Consider the following 15,168-nt stretch of genomic DNA (forward strand, 5'->3'; position numbering starts at 1 on the left):
TATTTTCAATATGGGGGAAAAGCAGAGAAAATGGCAGTCTGAAGCCCAGAGGACAGACTCACACAAGAAGACAAAAGGGTTCCTTCTCTCTCTGACAACATGGCACTCAGTGAGCAGCTGGGGAAAGAGATTCACTAGCCTCCACAGTCTAACTTTGGAGGGAAAAGTTTAAAAAAAGAGGCCAGCGGGGGTGGGGGTGGGGGGCGCATGGGGAGCAGCTTTTGGAGACTGTTAGATCATTATCTCGGCTTAGACCCTTTTTTCTGAAGAAGAGAAAACCGGGGCTTGAACTGCAGATCAGCCTTCCACTAATAAATGCCTGAAGACTGAGAAATGTCTTTGATCTCTTACAAAATAAAAAGGCAGGGCTCCAAAGAGTCACCTCCCCTGACAACTGCTATTTCTCTTGTCTTATCTGCCAGTGAACTTCAATATTAGCTCACTTCGCTAAACAAACAACTCTTATTACAAGACTCTTAGTCATTCTGTTTTCCACTTTCTTCCAGCAGAAACCATTAAGGTCTGAGCAGCCTCTCCGGGGCTGTCTTTTCCCAGACCCAGTTCCCAGCTTTCCACCTCCTGCCCCACCAGGTTTGCATGAACTGAGCCCCATGAATCACTTCCTGTGGGCAGACTGCACGTTTGGGGATGGGATTTTCTTTGGTTTTTTTTTTTATTTGAGAAGATTCTCACAGTTGGGCTTCAAGTAGTGGAACCAGGCAATGATGATGATCACTCGCTGCCTTGTCCTATTAAAACAAATCAAAGTTTCCAAAGACATAGAAAATGTCAGGCGGTGTTCGTGACTAGGGGAGTTGGGGGGGGGGGGGCAGAGGTGAAGAGGACAAATGAAGAGTTTTTCTGTTAATTGCTCAGTTTTGACTTCCTTCATTATGAGTCACTGGCCAGAGAGATAAAACAATGTCACAAGCACTATGGAGCATGCAGGGTAAACCTGGCAACTTTCTGTGACATTTGAACTGAGGAGTAGGGCTTCTAGAAAACGTTCACTCAAGCTCCAAGTTTACAACCATTTCTGGTGAAATACCATACAGTACGGGTTGGGAAAGGAACGGTCTCACATTGCAGTCTTAATCACATTTACCACTCTTTCCCTTATTTTTAAGAGAGGCCCACAGTTGGGAAGGAAATCTAAAAAACAGGGGCTACATGTATAACTGATTCACTTTGCACAGAAACTAACACAACATTGTAAAGCAACCATATTTCAGTAAAAATTAATTTTAAAAAAGTAAATAGGCCCCAAAGCCTTAAGTAAGAATCCTCAAACCTTTCAGGGCAGCCACTGTAGGGGAGCTGGAAGCAAGGGAGGGGTGGGAAATGACCACATTTCTAGAAAAAGTGAGTTTAAAGCCCATGAAGTTAAACAGCTACCTTTGTAAGCAGAAAAGACAACATTGCAGGACACCAGTCTCTAACATTCCACAGACACTCTGCCTCTCTCTGGCCCAAAGCTTTACAAGCTTACATAAGCAGTTTCCATCTAACTGGTAACAAAGAATGGGTGTCCTGTATACTCTGGGCATCACTATCCTGAGGACAATTTAAGCAACCAATTAGCATTCCTTTCAGACTTAGAGAACAGACTTCCTATTGTCTCTCCACAAAAGGTTCTGGTTCATTGGGGGCAATTGCACCTAAGACAGCAAAGAACCCCTAAGGGCAGGAAGACGGGAATTCCCAGTAAACAAGAAGGGAGGACTTCAGAACTTACAACGTCAGGGTGGCAATCACCTGCCACTTAAGCGGGCCGCAAGGACTAAACAGCTCTAGGGTAAAAGCTGCATCACCAACCACCGCCCCCACTGACACCCCAGCAGCTCCACTCGGGAGGCTCCAGGTGAAGCTGCCTCCCCTCCGGTCCAGCACCCTCGCAACTCTCTCCCACACCCAATGCACCCAGTCTCAGCCAAGTACCCACAGAATACCTGCCCACCCACCACCTCATCAGACGCCCACTTCCCAAACAGCACACAGGTATTTAGAGGCTTCCATTACAGGTATGGAAATTCACGGTGCTTTGCTGACTCAAGTTGTTGAGGTAACATGTTGTGGCCATAGTGCCTGAGTGTGGGGCTTTTGCATCCACAGCCAGAGATCTTCCATCCTCGGTGGTATGCTGACACGGTCTAGGGGTCCACAGACTCCCTTCGGCCCAATTATGCCTCCAGCTTAAAGATTACCCCCATTCTGCGGCTCTTCCTGCAGAAAGATCACTCTCTGTTCTCCCCTCTTCAAAGACTTACAGACCTTACTGTCCAACACTCATCAAACTCACCATCACCATCACCTGGGATGATAAAGTAACTTCCATGTGTACCTGGCTTCCCCTCCCAGCAAAGACAGGAGCTCCTTAAGGACAGGAGACGCAACTTAAAATAACTTCCCCAGTCCCCTGGATGGAGCATGGGGCTTGCATGTTACATTTGTTCACAAGTAGGTCAGGACAAGGGAATTATTCCTCTGGGCAGCAACAATCAGAAGATGGAAGTAACAAATACAAACCTCAGGCTGCATCCCAGCCTTATGAACCCAATCAAGACACGAAGCCTTGTAGTAAAGGGACCCACAGATGCACGTTACTGCCAGAAACCCAACGCCAGGAATGTTCTCGAAGCAATCAGCTGGTATCGAGAGGTGCCATTAAAAACAGCAGGGGAATGACAGCCACAGGTGCCAGTTCATTCTGCTAAAGCAGCCAGTGGCGGGGTGCAGGGAGCTGAAAGGCTTTTGAGTGAGGAAGTCCTGCCTACTTCACTCGTCATACCAGAGAGAGACAGTCATATGTGGCTAAGGTTGTAGGCAGACACAGGCTAGAAGGCTCTTCGATGAATTTATTCAACAAATATTTGTTGAGTGGAGATTTTATCACTGTTGAAGTTACTGGCAGAGAAGACACGCACAACAAATCTGGGTCTACGCCAGGGAGTGGACTAGAGTGCCTGTGGTCCCGCGCTGGCTGTGCTGCTCAGAGGTGAGGGGTCTCTAGGTATGGCACATCCCATCTATACAATGGGTTCAGGGACTTCCTTGGTGGTCCAGCGGTTAAGACTTCGCCTTATAATGCAGAGGGTGTTGGTTTGATTCCTGGTCAGGGAACTAAAATCCCATATGCCTCATGCCCCACCCCAACAAAGAGCTAGAACATAAATAACAAAAGCAATAATGTAACAGAGTCAACAAAGACTTTAAAAATAGCCACATTTTTAAAAAATCCTTAAAAAAGATGATGGGTTCTGCCAATCTCTAGTGTCTGCTGCTTCCTAGCACTGACAGTTCACCTACCTGAGAAACACACTAATTTGCCGTGAAAAGGACCTTTAGAATGGTTGTGTTTACACCTCCCAGCTCCCTGACTGCCTTTACGCACGTAGGGCCTTGGAAGAAACAAATCTGAATCATCAACAGCAGCAGAGCAAACACATGATCAAGAAGAGGGACTACCATCTCAGAAACGAAACACACGGCAAGGGGGACAGAGAAACACACAGCAAGGGGGACAGAGAAAGCGTCACGACTTCCACTCTTTCTGCAGGTTAGAAGAAAACAAACCCCCAAAGCCCAAACCTGACAGCAGTATCAGCAAACCTGTGGCAGTCACAGCTGTGAGGCGATAGTGAAGGATAAACTGGTATCAAACAAGTTCCTGAGAGAGACGTTGGCTTCAAACCAGAAAGGTGGGACTTCCCTGATGTCCCAAACCTCAGGCTGCATCCCAGCCTTATGAACCCAATCAAGACACGAAGCCTTGTAGTAAAGGGCTTCTAGTGGCTAGGACTCTGCACTCCCAGTACAGGGGGCCCAAGTTTGATCCCTGGTCAGGGAACTAGATCCTACATGGTTCAACCAAGACCCAGTGCAGCCAAATAAATAAAAATAAACATTTAAAAAGAACCCAGAAAGGTAACAGGCTGCAGAATTGCTGACCTCAAAGGTCAGAGGTCAGGAAACGGGTGCTATGGCTCACAGACATGGTCACATTCGTGGCTAGCTTCAGTGGGATTTGCCCAAGACACAAGAATGAATGCAGATGACCTCACGTGGTTTGTTCCAGATTCAGGGATCAGAGGACTTTGGGGCTGGGGGTGGGGCGGGGGCTCTAAAATGAACCATTGCACTTCCTCTCCCTCTTTCTCTCCACTTAGGAGGAGACCGAGGCCCAGGCAGAGACAGCATCACCCCCAGGGCCCCTTCCGTTTTTTTTTTTTTTTTTTTCCTACTCCAGGAATCCATGATCCCAGAACTATCTGTGGCCTGAAATGGAAAACTCAGCTGTCAGGGAACAAAAAAGCTAAGCCCACAACAAACGGCAGGGCTCCCCTCCAGGGCAGGAAGACCAGAGGGTGTCTGGGCAGGAGGACCGCCTTCTGGCGCTTCCCACCCTCCGCACAGCCAGCTGTCGGGTCCCAGCGCCCTCTCGGCCCATATTCCAAGGAGGCCGGGCCCATCTCCCCGGCTCTGTAAACAGCTCTGCCCTCCCCTCCCTCTGCCGTCAGAGCGCAGAACACCCCCTGCCACTGGGGCCTGGACTGTTTGGTAACAATGGAGGGAACATTAAACAAGGGTGGAAGACGGGAAGTGAATCACTGAATTCTCAAGCAGGCTCCTTGGAAGGGGCAGGGTGGCGGGAGGGGAGGCTGGGGCCCCCGGGGAGGCCTGGCAGATGGTGGGGGAAAGTTTCCCGGACGTTCTCTTCTTGCCCCACAATAGGGTGCCCCCCGGCTCTGCCTGCCTTCCGGCAGCAGGCAAGCTCAAGTTCCTGAGTCATCTTGGCTGCTTCGAGAAGTGTCTCGGATGTTCTCTGCTCAGGCACCAGGTGGAAGCGGGTGGAGATGCAGAAGAGCTACTTCTCCACAGAAGGACCCAATTCTGTCCCCATGGCCCTTCAACAGTCTGACCCTGCCCCTCGGCAGATCCTGGTCTCCCCAGTAAAGGGAATGGCTTTGTCTCCTCTTTCCCCTGCTCGTAGCATCAATTATTTATATGGAGATTTTCCAGGGGACAATGGCAGGGCACGACTTGAAGGGGCATCTAAGTGAGACACACACTGTCCCCTATCCGCCCCCACCCCCCACCCATTCTGTACCGATTCCCACTCAGCCCAGGTGCCACGCCAAGCCACTTCCAGCACCATCGCTCACCTCCACTGACGACCACCCACCTTGGATCTGCACGGCACCTCCAAAGTCTGGTCTCTGCCAGGATTCTGTCCTGTTTCATTCAAATGGTGTGTGGAACGCTGTGGGTGCATGCACTCACATGGAGCAGTAGCTCCATGCCTCTCTGGGAGAGGCAGGGAGACGCTCCAGCAGCCCCAGTCTGTAGTTACTGAGGGCCTACTATGTGCCAGGCACTTAGCGAGCACGTCAGTTTGCTCAACTTTGCAAAGGATCAGGACTAAAGGACCAAACCGCGCACCACTGAAGAGTCAGTGTGCAGGAGCAGGGCCAAGGGCGCCCCACAGTTGGTGCAAGTCTGACCTAATTTCTGCTTTCCAGGCTCTCTTTTCACAACTAGCTTTTCCCATACCTGCCTCACCTTCATTCCAGAGGTAACATCCATCAGTTGTTTCCTAAAGCAAGTTCATTGCTAAGCACTTTATGCTTATATACTTTTATCCTGTTGGACAGGGCCCTGTTTTGTAAAAGAATACCATGAAGTTCAGAAAGGTTAAGATTCTTCCACAAGGTCACACAGCGAGCAGGAGAGCAGAGTCAAGCTCTGAACTCCAAACACAAAGGCCTAGGGGTCTTTCCATTGCATCAAGCTGTTGCCCGGCATACTCACTTGCCGCGAAGGAGACGCGGTAGGAACAAGGTGAGACTAGGGCCTAGGAGCCAGAGCTGGACTCTGGCTCCTCTCTCTGCACCTGGGTGACCTTAGGGCAGGTGTCTCATCTCCCAGGGCCAGTTCACATGTGAGAACATGATAGAAACCTCACCTGAGGACAATTTCTGTTGTTGTCCATGCTGGTGGCGTTTTACATGGCACCAGCAGCTTTGAGCAGAGACTACGGAGATGAACAATTCCCCCCTTCCTAAGTCCACTCAAGTGTGCCAAGGTTTTCTTGGCACTCCCATCTTCAGAGATCATGAAAGTGAAGGTCTGAAGCAGTTGCCTGGGTTCCTCAAGTCCCAGCCCCGCTTTAGTAAGTATGTGTGAGTTACTCCTGCTCCCCAAACCTTAGTTCTCATCAGCTTGGACCAGATATCCCCAAGGTCCCTTCTCTGACAACGTGACTAACTATTAATCAGCAGCTCACTGTTTTTTTTTTTTTTTTCTTCTCACACAGAGAAGACTTCCTCCAGGCAAATATCTCTGAACAATGAAAAAAGGAACACATTTCCAACACCCCAGCAGTACCATTCTGTTCTAGCTCTCGCTGGGGACTGCCCAAGTGCCAGGAACTCAACTCCCCTGGTCAACTCTGACCCCGGCCTTGTGTGTGTGGCTTTGCAAGGATGAGGGAATCCACAAGGTTAACTTCCTGCCTGCTCTCCGCACGAATGCTCTGAGCAGGAATCACAGAACTGCGGAAACTGCAGCGGAAACTGCAGAGTCTGTCCCCATGCCTGGTCATGGAAGAATCGCAGGCAGGGAAGGCGTACCTGTTGCAACATTCAGCATCGGCCACTAAGAAGATTATAGAAGGCAAGCTGGTACCATCCTGTGTCCAAAAGCACCACGGTTCTACCCCAGGTAGGATGTCAGAACCTCATGAGCAAATCCATTGCTGGCTGTGAGGTGAAGTCCTTCTGTGCGCCCAAGTCCCAATAGGAAACACTAAATAATTACTGATTTAATTAAGTGAAAATTTAGGGCCAAATTCATTCTACACCAATATTTGCTCTTTCAAAGGGCATTTTCAAAAGGAAAAAAAACTACTCCTCCATAAGAAACTTTTAAAACAAAAAGTAAATGAGAGAAAACCCAAGTGTATATATTCCCCTCGGACATAATATTTTATACAGATCACGTACTTTTGACAGCCTCAGCTAAAATTCTTTGCTTTAAACATGAAGAGCAAAACTCCTGTTTATATCCATACAGTGAAATATTACCCGGTTATAAAAAGGAATTCATGATTGCAACATACAAAAACATGAAAGAATCTGAAAATAATTATGCTATGTGAATGAAAGTATCATCCCACCAAATAAACGGAGTACACCCTGTACAATTTCATTAGTGTAAAATTTTAGGCAGTTTAAAGTAATGAACAGTGACAGAAAGCAGACCAGTGGCTGCCTGGAGACTTGAGGGGCAACAGGCAAACAGGAAGGCAAAGGCACAAGTGGGCAGAAGGAATCTTTTGAAGGACAAGTTCATTATCTTGATCATGCCGATAGTTTCGTGTGTGTACATATGTCAAACTCATCAACTTTCAATAAGTGTCATTTACTGTATGTCAACTATATCTCATCTATTGCTCCAACAGACAGTGTCAGAGCTCTCTCTCTGTTCACTGCATGACACACTGAAAAAAGCCAGTGTTGACACAGGAAAGCGTAACAACTACATTATGACATTCTAAAAAGGCATGACATATATACACACTAATGAGTTTGCTGAAAATGTAGTTGCTGCCTCTCTGGTACATGAACGTCTTAACTATCTAGTTATTCACATAAAACTGTGTGCAGATCCATGACTTGAGACACTGCTTGTAACAACTGTTCATCAGTGAAAAACCTCAGAGCATCACAGAGTGGGTCTCAGAACTTCAAGTTGGCATTGGAGAAATAATTGTACACAGAGATTCCAACCCCTGCTGCAGTAGGGCGTGCAGGGTGTGGTCTGGCCAGGAATGATCCACAAAGCAAAGGGACATGCCAGGGAAATGATGGTGGGGGGATGTTTAAACCCAGGAGCAAACTGCTGGGTGTGCCGTACGCCGAGCTCTCTCTTGCACGCGGACTCACATCCCTGTTATCATGTTCAACATGGTGGGCCCAGCTGGTGAAGTGCAGGGGTCCTTTCAAGCATCACAAGACTATTTTGTCAGCTTTTTTTCTTTTTTAATCTTTAAATGTTGAGGTCACTATAGCTTCACCATAATTTAGCACGGTGGTTTGCAAATGTCTTAAGACGTCGGCAGCCTCTACAATCACTCCAGACTCCCCTATATCCACCTCCTATTCCCAACAAACCAGATGTAAACACTCTGCTCCCCTCAAGAAGCCTTGGGGATGGGAAGGCTGTATATCAGGGCACACCACTTGGAAACCTCTTATCTAGGACACTCGTGGCCCAGGCAGTAAAGAATCTGCCTGCAATGTAGGAGACCCAGGTTCGATTCCTGGGTTGGTAAGATCCCCTAGAGAAGGGAATGCCAACCCATTCCAGTATTCTTGCCTGGAGAATTCCATGGACAGAGAAACGTGGCTGGCTACAGTCCACAGGGTCTCAAAGAGTTGGACATGACTGAGCGACTAACACTATCTAGGACATGCCAAGTGACAAAAGCACTCAGCACACTTAAGACTGACACGGTGGGGAGGGGCGGGGGGAAGGAGGGGGCACGTTAACGAGGTGAGAGACAGAGGGTGGCCATGCCCGAAGGACAGTCCTTCCAACGTGTTGGTGATACGTCCTCACAAGTTCTTCAGAAAGACGGAGCTCACTGCCAGCCCAGCCCGGGGGTCGAGTGTTTCTAGTGTAATTCCACACAAACCACGGAGGCTCTGCAAACGTTCACAGATGGTGATGAATTCCTACTTCTGGCCAAGTGCACAGGGGAAAACCCCAGTTCTTAAACATTTGAATGCTGATAGTCCTGAAACAATTGGGGGGTGGGGGCGGAAGATACGAAGAAGAATGAACACACACACAAAATAAATTAAAAATGGAATAGTTTAGCACCATGGATAAGAGAACAGTGAAAGTCAACTGTCTGGTCTGGGACTGGGTTCCTCCTAGCCCAGGTGTGCATCCGCGAGCAAGTTACTTAAGCTCTCTGTGCCTGAGTTGTCTCAAACCATCCTGGGGGCAGGTAGTATCGTCCCCAATTTAAAACTCATGGTGCTGGAGACCGGAATATGTGAGCGACATTTCAAAGCATCAAGAACAGACCCTCCCGGAGCTTGTCCCCTCCCTGTGCCTCCCCTCAGCCCCAGGTGAACTGCATCGGTTTTCATCAGCGTTGAACTGGCTTTTCTGGGGCACCTGGCCCCTTGTTCAGCTGCCAGAGTACAAATAAGCCAGTAGTACCTGCTGGAAGCCCACCAGAAATAAGAATCACGAACCAGAAAAAAAGCATTAAGATAGAGACTGTCATACAGAGTGAAGTTAACTCAAAGGGAAAAACAAATATCATATATTCACCCATATATGTGTGGGATCTAGAAAATGGTATAGATGATCTTATTTGCAAAACAGAAACAGAGACACAGATGTAGAGAACGAACGTATGGACACCAAGCAGGGAAAGGAGGTGGGGAGTTGAACAGGGAGATTAAAACTATGCATAAAATAGATAACTAGTGAGAGTCTCCTGCACCCTCAGGGAACTCAACTCAGTGCTCTGTCGTGACCTAAATGGAGAGGAAGTCCAAAGAAGAGGGGATATATGTACACATACAGCTGATTCTCTCTACTGTAGAGCAGAAACTAACACAACACTGTAAAGCAACTATACTCCAATAAAAATTAAAAAAAAAAAGAGTTTAAGGTCCAGGAGTCTGGTGGGTAAGCAGGAGGCAGCCACAAGGTATTAGATTTTCTAGATAATCAAAGACCAACTTAGAGGTCCTCTAACCCAGTTCAGTTCAGTCTCTCAGTCGTGTCCGACTCTTTGAGACACCACGGACTGCAGCACGCCAGGCTTCCCTGTCCATCATCAACTCCCGGAGCTCACTCAAACTCATGTCCATCAAGTCAGTGATGCCATCCAACCATCTCATCCTCTGTTGTCCCCTTCTTCTCCCGCCTTTAATCTTTCCCAGCATCAGGGTCTTTTCCAATGAGTCAGTTCTTCTCATCAGGTGGCCAAAGGATTGGAGTTTCAGCTTCAGCATCAGTCCTTCCAATGAATATTCAGGACTAGTTTCCTTTAGGATGGACTGGTTGGATCTCCTTGCAGTCCAAAGGACTCTCAAGGGTCTTCTCCAACACCACAGTTCAAAAACATCAATTCTTTGGCGCTCAGCTTTCTTTATAGTCCAACTCTCACATTCATACATAACTACTGGAAAAACCATAGCTTTGACTAGACGAACCTTTGTTGGCAAAGCAATGTCTCTGCTTTTCAATGTGCTGTCTAGGTTAGTCATAGCTTTTCTTCCAAGAAGCAATCATCTTTTAATTTCATGGCTGCAGTCACCATCTGCAGTGATTCTGGAGCCCAAAAAAATAAAGGTCTCTCAGTGTTTTCATTAGTTCCCCATCTATTTGCCATGAAGTGATGGGACCAGATGCCACGATCTTAGTTTCCTGAATGTTGAGTTTTAAGCCAACTTTTCACTCTCCTCTTCACTTTCATCAAGAGGCTCTTTAATTCTTCTTTGCTTTCTGCTATAAGGGTGGTGTCATCTGCATATCTGAGGTTATTGATATTTTTTCTGGCAATCTTGATTCCAGCTTGTGCTTCATCCAGCCTGGCATTTCTCATGATGTACTCTGCATATAAGTTAAATAAGCCAGGTGACAATATACAGCCTTGACATACTCCTTTTCCTATTTGGAACCAGTCTGTTGTTCCATGCCCAGTTCTCCTCTAACCCAACAGCCTCAAATACAGCACTCCATTCGAAAGTTCTGCCAAACACAGGGCTGAATGCAGCCTGTTCCTCTGTGATTTCTGCCTCCTGCTCTTAGAACAGCATTCAAGGAAGGACCTTGCAGAACAGGTGTCCTTGGCTGGGCGCTCTCTGCTCCAGGTCGTCATGCCCAGGTCTGTCCTCAGATGAAGACCATCTCCTAGGGACTTTTGCATTACGCTGACATCCAATGAACTGTCCTGGGCTTGAGATCTGGGCCCCAGGTTCTCCATCCACATCCCTTCTTGAATTTCCCCCACTGCATCCATCCTGGTTATAATCCCAGGGGAGAGGCAGGGATGCATAACAGTGCATGATATAAAGAACTTATCAGCATGAGTAGGACAGCTGTCTCAAAACATTAAACCCCAAACACGGCATAACAGAGAAAGTGCTTTGAACATAACAGGTGCTCAATAAATATTTATTGTGCAAATGAATGCTCCATTGAAGTCAAGGCAAGCGCCTCTCTCCTCTTCCCCACTTCATTTGTGGTCAATTTGGGCAACTTCCTGAGAAACTTCCCGCTGCCAGAATCCAGAGACACAGAAAAAAAGCCACCAATTAATTGGTCTGGGCCGGAGGTTGAAAACAGGCAGCAGCCCACAGATGTTGTGCTTGGCCTACACAGAGATTTTTAAATTTTTAAGTTAGTTGCCAACTTTTAAAAGCTGGGAGATTTCATATGTAAATCGAGATTTCTGGCCTCTCTTGGAAAAAAAAAATCAGAAGATCTGGCAACCCTTGGCTGATGCCATGTCACCGATGCCCCTTTAGATGAGAAATGAATCAAGTGCCACTCTGTCTTGACATCAGTCCCCAGCCTCCCACCTTCTGCCCGTCCCTGGGAGCATCTGAACCTGCAACTCTTGCCTGTTCTTCCAATGTGGGAAGCACTGCTTCTTATAAAACAAAATGGAACCTGAAGGGCTGAGGGACATTTGTAGGGCAACCACACATGTTCCCTTGGGACAGTTCAATTCACACTGTCCTCGTGTCATTAGTAAATGCATCTCCTTTCACTCGCAGAGTCCCAGTTTGAGCAGCAAATTGTATGGCTACCTGGAGCCTCTGCCAGCTCTAGACTTGCCTGGATCAACCCAAGAGCTCAATACCCAAAGCCTGAGAAGGAAAGTCCCTTGATCTCTCTATAGTTTCCCATCCTGAAGGTGTCAGACTTCTAGAGGCGTTCACTCCACAAAGCAGGCCTTCAAACACCCTGCAGAGCCTTGTGGTGGCTTTCTCAAAGCTGTGGCAGTGGCCAGCCCTGGAAGATCTGCAACACTGAGTGCCAGGGAAGGCTGGGGAGGTGTGGCCAGGACTACACTTGGGGCAGGCAGAGGAAGAGAGAAAAGAGAACAGAGAAGGGAGTTTAATAATAACCCCACCTCTGGGTACCATTTCTCTTGCTTGAAATCACAGGGAGAACTAAGGCTATCTTATTTTCAGTGGAGACTAGGGAAGAAGAGAAAATGGCAGCCTTGATGGTGAGCCACGTCACCAAAGGTCATCAATTTGTATTTATTGTCTCTTCTAGAATCTTCTACGGTCTTGGATCAAACACATTGACTTGTTGGGGCCAGGAGCCTGGCTTCCACCCATGCTGACGAAAAGACAGACTTACTGAACCTTTAACTGAGTGAGGTTGGGTCAGGGTTTAAAACGAAATCTAGTTATCCAACATTTGGGGGGCCTTTAGTATAGCCAACGGAGGTACCTCAGACAGGATGCTTTGCGAAGACACAGCCACAGGAAGGCAAGCAGGTGAGCCTCTTTTCATACTGAACAGCAACACCCAGCCAGCTCCAGGCCCCAGGCTGCAACATTCTTAAGTATTTCCTAATACCCCACCCCCCCAATCCAGCCTCTGCCCAGAGGGAAGCTTTGCATTTAACCCTGAAATCAAAGTATTCCCTTTCCAATCTTTAAAGGGTTAAAGGCCAGGGAGGGAATGATTTCCCTGAGGAAGGAGGGTAGCAGAACGGCTCCATCTCCCTAATACAAATTCTGGCAAGAGCAGACAGTGCACAGAGGGGAAAGGCAAGGCCGGAAATCAAGCACTGCTGTCTTGACATTTTATCCGAAAACCTGACGTAACTGGATCTCACAAGGCATCTGAGGCTTATTTTTCCCCTCCCTAACGTGAGCAAACAGAAGAAAACCGGGTTCTGAAAATCCTTAAGGTCCATGTGAACTTAAGTCCGTCACCCTCTTCTTTTCCAAGTGGGCGCATTACAGAGGAATCATGGCCGCCAAAATCTGTTTTTAAGTTTTTTTAGGTCCCTTGCCTCAGAGACGCCCAAGCCCGTTCCACTGAGCAGCAGAGAGCTAACAGAATGCACAATCTACGTCAAAATGGGTTCCCAGGATTTCAGTATCTCAAATTTTGTAAATAGACACAGGGAAGGGCCTTGGCTTTGAAGTGGGCAGGGAATCAGCTACAGTTGCTTAAACACTGATCAAATTCTACAAAGAGGATAAAGAGAAAACGCATCCGAAGAAAGGGTATTTTGTTTTCCCTGATCAAGTTAGCCAGCAGCCTGGGTTGGGAGAGTTAACGGGATGGAGTTGTAACATCTTGTAGGGCGGGGAAGAGTTGAAGGGTATTTATAAATTCTCTACTGGCCTTTCGCCAGGGCTGCTTTTATTGATCTAATCAAACACAAATGATGATGCCTGACATGACTTGTATATACAAATGGCCATCTGAAAACAGTCACAGACCTAATTGAAGGAGACGGCAGGAAATCAAAGGAGGGCTGGATGGAGGAAGAGAAATACCCAGACCCACAGAGCAGCATTCCAGCTGCCCAGAGAGGTGGAGCAGGGGCTTTTCCTTTGAGGGGAGGGAGATGTTTACGCTCACTGAGGAGTTCGGCTCCCCTGCCTGCCACTGTCCCAGGGAGCAACTCAGAGCAGCCATGTCTGGAAAGGACGAATAGCCACCCTCGCCAGCAGGCTCTCCGCAAGCTCCGCCGCAATGGCAGCTCAGCCCTGATGTCATGTGGCGGAGCCAGGGCTCAGGGACTGGAACCCAGCCGAGGGTCATGAGCAATGCCGCTGTTTCTGTCACGCAGGGGGTTTCCTGCAGGAACTGTGGCTTCCTGACAGTTGAAGCATCTACATCCCCACCCAGAGAAGGATAAAGCTGGAAGACTTCTAACAGCTATCCAGCAAGCAACCCTGTGGACGGACAGGGAGACCAGCCCACAGAGGAGACTTAGAGGGGACTTGTCCCGGGGTGGGCTACTGTGCTTCCCAGCGTACCAGCCTGGAGCTGCCCCATCCGAGCAGGCAATAGGTGCTGGTGAACTTGGGAGGTCACAGAGCAGAAGGTGAGGAATGTGGTGAGAAAGACAACATGGCCCTTCCTAGGAGAAGTCTGATCCCTAATAGCTTTCATTTTCTCTACTGCCAAGAGGAAAGCTTTAGTGATATCCAGAAAGGAGAAACCGAGAGCGAGAGTCATAGTTTGTAAGCTTGTTTCAAACTCTTCAAGAAAGAAGACATTTGGACCCATCACTCCAATTCCCACAGGCACTCTGACCAAATGACCACAAAAAATTAGACAGAAATAATCAATCCCAAAGAGCCGACTCACTGGAAAAGACCCTGATGCTGGGAAAGACTGAAGGCAGAAGGAGAAGGGGGTGACAGAGGATGAGATGGTTGGATGGCATCACTGACTCAATGCACACGAGTTTGAACAAACTCTGGGAGATATGAAGGACAGAGAAGCCTAGTGGGCTGCAGTCCATGGGGTTGTAAAGAGTTGGACATGACTTAGCAACTGAACAACATAATCAATCCCAAATAAAACTGGTAATGGCTATCATCACAAACACGTTAATTTGTTGAAGATAAACAGTAAATTGGCAACACTGAAAAACTGCAAAAATCAACCCAAGAGAAAAAAATGGGCTCCAGAGTAAAAAGTTCAGCACAAAATAAAACTGGAAGCAGTGAAAACTATAGGCAATGAAAGTCACTGACTAAAAACTGATGGACAAAAAAAATCTAATAATTCAGATATGCAAAGGAAAACTGGACTTGGTGGCAATAATGGCACAAAAGAAAATTCCAAAATGGCAGAAGCTAAAATCAGTACCAAACAAAGGAAAGCAAGCAAACAAAAACTGAAGCAAGTTGTGTTATAAATTGTCCAAAAAGCGGCAGATGCTAATGAAAGTAATTTGTTTAAAAACACAAACAAGGAAGAAGTCAAGAACAGTTTAACTATAACACACAGAAAACGGCCGAGGTATTAAAACGACTCACGTCCAGTTTAAAGTGCTAAAATGAAAAATGTCCAAGACATTTTCAGGAAAAGTGGTCAAAGGTCCAGCCATTGTCTGTGGCTACCTCCCCTTTCCCTGAAGAGAAAGAGGGA

The 15,168-nt window shown here is 47.5% G+C and overlaps 1 protein-coding gene across 6 annotated transcripts in view; it reads right to left on the reverse strand.

Moving 5' to 3' along the window:
• Positions 1 to 15,168, reverse strand: part of SMAD3 (SMAD family member 3) — a 127,085-nt gene that overhangs the window by 41,874 nt on the left and 70,043 nt on the right. Inside the window, exons 4-5 of one of the 6 annotated variants that reach the window (XM_068964437.1) lie at positions 8,415 to 8,426; positions 5,971 to 5,990 (exon numbers count right to left, since the gene is read on the reverse strand). The exons of the other annotated variants lie outside the window; for them this stretch is intronic. Of the exons in view, the coding sequence (XP_068820538.1) occupies positions 5,971 to 5,990; positions 8,415 to 8,426 (32 nt within the window). The remainder of the gene's footprint in view (positions 1 to 5,970; positions 5,991 to 8,414; positions 8,427 to 15,168) is intronic. 6 annotated transcript variants of the gene reach the window in all.

Source organism: Capricornis sumatraensis, chromosome 2 (genome assembly GCF_032405125.1).
Source record: "Capricornis sumatraensis isolate serow.1 chromosome 2, serow.2, whole genome shotgun sequence".
Lineage (NCBI taxonomy): Eukaryota > Metazoa > Chordata > Mammalia > Artiodactyla > Bovidae > Capricornis > Capricornis sumatraensis.